The 6,754-nt window shown below is 60.4% G+C and overlaps 1 protein-coding gene across 1 annotated transcript; it reads left to right on the forward strand.

Moving 5' to 3' along the window:
- The first annotated feature begins 4,707 nt into the window (after positions 1-4,707).
- On the forward strand, positions 4,708-6,427 carry POU4F2 (POU class 4 homeobox 2). Its single transcript, XM_064511767.1, has 2 exons — positions 4,708-4,993; positions 5,486-6,427. Exons 1-2 carry the CDS (start codon positions 4,718-4,720, stop codon positions 6,425-6,427), a joined length of 1,218 nt encoding a protein of 405 aa, XP_064367837.1. The 5' UTR covers positions 4,708-4,717.
- Positions 6,428-6,754: the final 327 nt, after the last annotated feature.

Below are 6,754 nucleotides of genomic sequence, written 5' to 3' on the forward strand. Positions count from 1 at the left end.
GTCTTCAGAGGGGGCAATATTTCATTCACGGAGAGGGTCAGCGGCGTGCAGGAGGACACCTGCCCCTGCTCTGTGACTGCGAGGAAGCGCTCGACGCTGCCGGGGCTTGCAGGGCAGGTGCAGCGCATTGCTTGCAAATTCTAACAAAAGGAAAGATCTTGGTTAGCCTTAAATAAAAGTTAGACAAGTGCCTATTGCCACTTGCATTTGTGAAAGACTTATTTGGGGCAATTTCTCTCATGAAGCGAGGCAAGCCCACCTAAGAGCTAAGCAGAGCTACGGAGCCCGTGGGAGGCGCCCCACAGCCGAGTGCGGTGTGCCTCTCCGGCGGGCGACCGGCGCGCACGTCTGCCTTGCGTTTTTTTCCAAAAAAAAACCCCCCGTCACACATCGACGACACGGTACATGTCGCCAAACAGTGTGCCACACCGTCGGGACACAACTGCCAAACCAGTTTTAAAACTGCACGTTCTTGTTGCTGCTTGCAAGTGGCATCAGGAGGTAGAGGGGACTTTCCTGCTTCATTAGTGGATGTGTTCGGAATATGATTTGTGGTCGTACATCTGTAACAAGCAAAATTAATGAAAATAATTAATGAAGGGTAATCCAAGATACCAGGGTTTTGTCTAAGATCAGCAAGAATAGAGTCCCAAGGACATCCACTCTGTGATTTATAGGATTTTTTTCTTTTATGATCCATGAGATCTTAATGCTTTCGGTGCGAGGAGCAGTTGGGGCAGAGGTGAGAAATGTGTCCCACTTGTAAGGCTTTTCGTAAGGCGGGTTTATTGCGAGACTTGCATTTGAATTTTTTTCCTGTTTTGTATAGTCGCATACTTTCTTTCCCTGAAGAAATCGCTTTACGCCTGTGAATTTCCCTCTTTGCAATTTCATCACTGTGTGTAAGGGAAAGCAGTGAAGTTTGCCTCAGATCCAGCTGCTTTGATTTTATACGGTGTTTGGACAGCAGGTGTATCTAAAAAAAAAAAAAGAACAAACAGAAACACAAGCAAAATCATGGTTTTGCAGCATACTCAAACCCCTTGAGCCATAAAACATACAGTGGAGACCTGAATTGGAGCGGAGGTATTAAAAATAACTTTCGCGAGGAGATATTGAAAGCCAGGGAGATGATGTATGAGGCTGAGATCAACCATCACTAAATAGCAGAGCGGGAGCGAGAAAAATCACTGCCAGCATGGTGCGAGCCCAGGCTGCGGGTGCAGAGGGCCTTCCCGGCCGCCCCCAAGGCCGGCGGAGCCTCGCGAGGGCCCAGGCGTCCGAGAGGCCCCTCGGCTTCCCCTACCGGGCCCACGTCCAAGAGCCAGCGCGGCAAGGCGAGGGGCTGGGAATTGGTGCCACGCGCCGGCTGAAGGGTCCCTCATGGAGGCAGAGCCTGCCCTCGCCCCACACTGGCCTGCTCTCACCGACCTGTCACATAAATTAATTTTCGGCGTCGGGTACAGCCGGGAGGACGGCGAGGAGCGGCAGCCCCAGCCGGGCAGCACGCGGGTGCCTCCGCTCAGCAGTCCGCTCACATCCTTCTCCCACAAAGAATACCCCGCCTTCTTTGTCTAAAATGTTGAGTGGTTATGAATAGTGAGGATAGACTATCTGTAATTATTTTTAAATTATTAATGGTTTTGTTAGATCCCTTCACTTTTACATTAGGTTTCTGTTAATGTAAGTTAAATCAAAATGTACTTCAGTTTCCAGGCGGCTCCCAAATGTATTTTTCATTCTTTCATAACATCACTTCAACTTCTCCACGAGGTGTCTGCGACGGAGTTTGCTTTGGAGCCAGCCCGAAAGCGCCCGAGGAGGGGGATGCGCAGGGGGCTCTCCCGGGCCGGGCCGCGTTGCCGGTCGCTCCACTGCCCCCAGCTCGGACCGCGGAGGCGGTAAGAGGGGGAACATGGCGTACGGCCCCTTTTGGCACCTTTTCCTCCCGCTTTTCCCGTCCAGGGGTCCGCAGCCAGGGCGGCCTCCCCGAGAGGCACCCCGGGGCAGGCAGGCCCACGGCGTGGGGCACGTGTGGGGCTGACCGTGGGCCCGGCCTGCCCTGGGGGGAGCCACCTCGGCCTGTGCCGCGGCCACGCGAAGGCGGGAGGCGAAACCGGAGCGGTGCCGGCGTGGGGCGCGCGGGGAGCTGGACGTCCGCGTTCAGCGCAAACGCCACCAGTAAATGAATGAATAAATAAATAAATAAATAGAAATCGCGGATAAATTATGCAGAGGGATTTCTGGATTTCTTTCGAGTAATTAAGTTTCGATTTCTCGCGTTTATTTCAGCGCCAGGCAGCGCGCGGCGCCGCGGCCGGCCGGGGGCTGCATCGATCGCGCCGGGCGGCTGCTGCGCCCGTGGGCGGCCCCGGGGGCGCGGGGGGGTCCCCGGCCCCCGGCAGCCCCCAGCAGCCCCCGGCAGCCCCCGGCAGCCCCCGGCAGCGCCCGGCAGCCCCCGGCAGCTCTGCCCCGCGGCGGGGGCGGAGTTTGCGCGCGTCGGAAGGGATGAAAAATTCATGGGGCGCGTGAGGTGCGGTGCGCTGGGGATGCGCGGCTTCGCGTTTTCCTCGCCGGCCGCGACGGGCTGGGGCGAGGCCGCGGCGCTGCGCGGGGCTGCGCGGGGCTGCGCGGGGCCGCCGGCGTCTCGGCGGGTGCGCGGGAAGTTTTGGCGAGCGGCGGCGGCGCCGTCGGAGGGGCGCGGGGTGCTTGGCATTTCGGAGCCGGGGTGTCAGCTGCTATTAAAATCCAGATTAATTCGTATTAACGATATGCGCTCTCGATCCTCCCATGCGACAGCATGCATTAACGCAACTACTGCGCGTAATTAAACTCAACGCGGGAGGGGTTAAATGTAGATTGTGAAGAGATTTTTTACGAGCCTAATAATATTGTTGTTATCGTTCTCGCCGCCGTTATCGCTGCTAACAAAGTTCAGGCGAAGAGCGAGCAGCACAAAGCCCTTTCCTCAGCTCCGCTCGGTCAAAACGCGCTGGTTTCCGTCGGACTTCCGAGTGCCAGTGAGACATTTTGCTCTCCCCCCCCCCTTTTTTTTTTTTTTGGTTTGGAAAGGAAGAGGTTTTCCTGCTCATCTGCTTTCTCCGAAAACCTCGTCGGCAGCCCGCGATGAAACGCGGGAGCCTGAAGCCGGAGCCCGCGATGGCAAAGCGAGCCGCGCTGGCTGCGGCGCCGGGAGGCAGCGGGACACATGTGTCCCCGGCAGCCGCCTCCCGGCGCGGCTCTCCGGCCTTTCTTGTAAACTTTACGCGGCATTTAATGAAAATACGAAAATATTATTTATGGGTTTTTATTAGGCGTTTGAGATGCTCAATAGTTTAGGCTAATTAGACAAGCCAAAAGCCTTTCGAAGATTAAGCAAATTGGACAACCCTTGTTAATTAGAACATAATTTAAAGTTTGAAATTATATCACTCCTGAAGTAGCCTAATTAGTATGACGATATGTTAATAGCCTACTGAGACACGAAGCGCGGAGGTTTGGCACGAACTCCTTAAAGGCTTGCAAGAAAATCCTCTTTCCTATGTTGTCATTAATAAAAGATTTCTATAGACTTCAGCCTTTCAACGGTGACATACAATTTATAGTACACACAATGCATTAGCCCATAGTGCTGCTCAATTTTTTGCTATTATGAAAACTAATAAATTCGTCAAGCTGAATTAAGCATACAAATCAGATGAGGCATAACAGATTACATATTGAAGCGCTGTGTCTCCCGAGCCTAAATGAAATTTCAATCTAATAATTCCTTCCTGGCCCGGCCATAATTTGTTTAGAGATGTTGTTCTACTTCTTTCCAAGCGCTATTCGCACCATAATTAAATGATACTCAAGCTTTTAACTTTGATTTATTTCATTTCTCGGAGCCGGCGACAGTGAGAGCTGATACAATGTAATTTTTTTTTATTTCCCTTAAAATTACCAAGTCTGCTGTTTAGGTGAGAAATTAAACACCTAAGCACTTATTTTAACCTCCCGGCGCGAAGTAAAATCCACCGGAATAAGCCCGTCCGCCGTAAGCGAGGCTGACTTCCCCGCCCGCTTTTTGGTTTTGGTGGGGGGGTGGCTTTTCCCCAGCCCTTCTCGGCCCCGCTTTCGGCAGGGAGCGGGGCGCTGGCGGGACAGCGGCGCAGGAGGCTCCCCGCGGCCGCGGCGGCTCCGCGCCTGGGAAACTCCGCGGGAGTTTTCCCTTCAGTCCTCCTTTTTTTTAATTTTATTATTATTTTTTTTGATAGAGGCGGGATTGGGGGGGGGGCTTTCTTCCCCGCTTCCCGCTCCCCCGCCCGTTCGGGGGGCGCGGCGGGGCGCGCGCGTGGGCGTGGGCGCGGGCGCGGGGGCGGCGGGCGCCCGAGGCGGAGGCAGGCGCGCAGGAACCTGCCCGCGGAGCCGGGCGGCGGTGACGGGCGGGGGGGCGGGCGCGCGGGGCAGCGAGCAAAACCCGGCGGCGCGGCGGCGGCGGGGGCACTCGGCGAGCGGCGAGGGCCGGCGCCGGAGCGCGGGCAGCGAGCCGGCCCCGCGCAGCCCCGCGCAGCGCGGAGCCGCCCCGGCCGGCCGGCTGGGATCTTTTATTAGCGCTGTCTCTTTTTTTGGTCCTTTCGGAGGAGAGCGGGGGGGTGGCCGTGCGCTTTCCCGCGGGGGCTGCGCCGCCGCCCTCCCTGCGCGCCCGGCGGGCCGGGCCGCGGCGGCGGCCGGCAGCATGATGATGTCCCTGAGCAGCAAGCAGCCCTTCAGCGTCCCCCACGGCGGCGGCGGCCTGCACGACACCAAGTACCCGGCGCTGCACACCGCCTCGCCCTGCCCCTCCGCCGCCGCCCCCGCCGCCGCCTCCCCCGGCGGCTCCGGCGGCTCGGGCTCGGGCGGCTCCGGCGGCCGCGGCGGCTCGGGCTCGGGCGGCTCGGGCTCGGGCTCGGGCTCCTCGGGCGGCCCCGGCGGCGCGGAGGCGATGCGGCGCGGCTGCCTGCCCACCCCGCCGGTAGGTGCCCGCCCGCCCGCCCGCTTTAAGGGCAGCTCCGCGGCGGCCCCCCCGGACCGGCCTGATGATTTTTTCATGGCCGCGCAGCAAATCACCCGGCGCCGCCGGGCGCTCGCCCAACTTGTGCGTGCGGCGGCTCCTGCCGCCCCCATCAATGTTTATGACCTGGGATGCTGCGGCGCGCGCGTGTCCGTCCGTCCGTCCGTCCGTGTGCACGGTGTGTGTGTGTGTGTGTGCACGGTGCGTGTGTGTGTGTCTGTGTGTGCGCGGGGTGTGTGTGCACGGGGTGCGTGTGTGTGTGCACGGTGCGTGTGTGCGCGCCGCGCTCGCTCGCTCTCGCTCTCTCTTTTTTTTTTTTTTTTTTTTTCCCCTCTTCCCCCTCTCCAGGATTTCTTTTTTAACATGCTGGGAAGGTTTTAGTGGCACGGCGGAGTGCGCAGGGAGGCGAATTCCCCGCTGAGCGTTATGTGCGCCTTCTATTTGCAATTGCAGAGCAATATATTCGGCGGTCTGGACGAGAGCCTGCTGGCCCGCGCCGAAGCCCTGGCAGCGGTGGACATCGTCTCCCCGAGCAAGAGCCACCACCACCACCCGCCGCACCACAGCCCCTTCAAGCCGGACGCCACGTACCACACCATGAACACCATCCCCTGCACCTCGGCCGCCTCCTCCTCCTCGGTGCCCATCTCCCACCCGTCCGCCCTGTCGGGCACCCACCACCACCACCACCACCACCACCACCACCACCACCAGCCCCACCAGGCGCTGGAGGGCGACCTGCTGGAGCACCTGACGCCGGGGCTGGCGCTGGGGGCCATGGCGGCCCCCGACGGCGCCGTGGTCTCCACGCCGGGCCACGCGCCCCACATGGCCGGCATGACCCCCATGCACCCGGCGGCGCTGGGCATGGCCCACGCCCACGGGCTGCCGGCCCACATGGGCTGCGTGAGCGACGTGGACGCCGACCCCCGCGACCTGGAGGCCTTCGCCGAGCGCTTCAAGCAGCGCCGCATCAAGCTGGGGGTCACCCAGGCCGACGTGGGCTCGGCGCTGGCCAACCTGAAGATCCCGGGCGTGGGCTCGCTGAGCCAGAGCACCATCTGCCGCTTCGAGTCGCTGACCCTCTCGCACAACAACATGATCGCCCTCAAGCCCATCCTGCAGGCCTGGCTGGAGGAGGCCGAGAAGGCGCACCGCGAGAAGCTCGCCAAGCCCGAGCTCTTCGCCGGCGCCGAGAAGAAGCGCAAGCGCACCTCCATCGCCGCGCCCGAGAAGCGCTCCCTCGAGGCCTACTTCGCCCTGCAGCCGCGGCCCTCCTCCGAGAAGATCGCCGCCATCGCCGAGAAGCTCGACCTCAAGAAGAACGTGGTGCGCGTCTGGTTCTGCAACCAGCGCCAGAAGCAGAAGCGCATGAAGTACTCGGCCGGCATCTGAGCCGGCCCCGCCGCGGGACGCGCGTCGCAGGCCAAGGGCGACGGGCGACGGGCGACGGGCGACGGGCGACGGGCGAGGCGCGGGGCGGCGGCGACGGGAGCGCCGAAGGACCGCCAGCGCCCACGAGCAACCCCGCCGCCGCCGCCGCCGCCGCCAAGTAAGCTCCCCGCCTCCTCCCGGGGCCGCGCCGCGCCGTCGGGGTCTGCCCCTCCGTTTACCTGCCTACCCACCTATTTATTCATCCCTTTATTTATTTATTTATTTGTTACCCCCCCCACCCCCCACCCCCGAAATTAAATCCACTCCCTGCCGAAACTTGAATCTGCG

This window comes from Dromaius novaehollandiae, chromosome 4, assembly GCF_036370855.1.
Source record: "Dromaius novaehollandiae isolate bDroNov1 chromosome 4, bDroNov1.hap1, whole genome shotgun sequence".
In the NCBI taxonomy this organism is placed as follows: domain Eukaryota; kingdom Metazoa; phylum Chordata; class Aves; order Casuariiformes; family Dromaiidae; genus Dromaius; species Dromaius novaehollandiae.

Bases quoted from the DNA above. Each gene is read 5' to 3' on its own strand.
- POU4F2 (XM_064511767.1), top strand. From the start codon at position 4,718: ATGATGATGTCCCTGAGCAGCAAGCAGCCCTTCAGCGTCCCCCACGGC. The intron at 4,994-5,485 runs GTAGGTGCCCGC...TTGCAATTGCAG, and splicing joins GCTGCCTGCCCACCCCGCCG to AGCAATATATTCGGCGGTCT.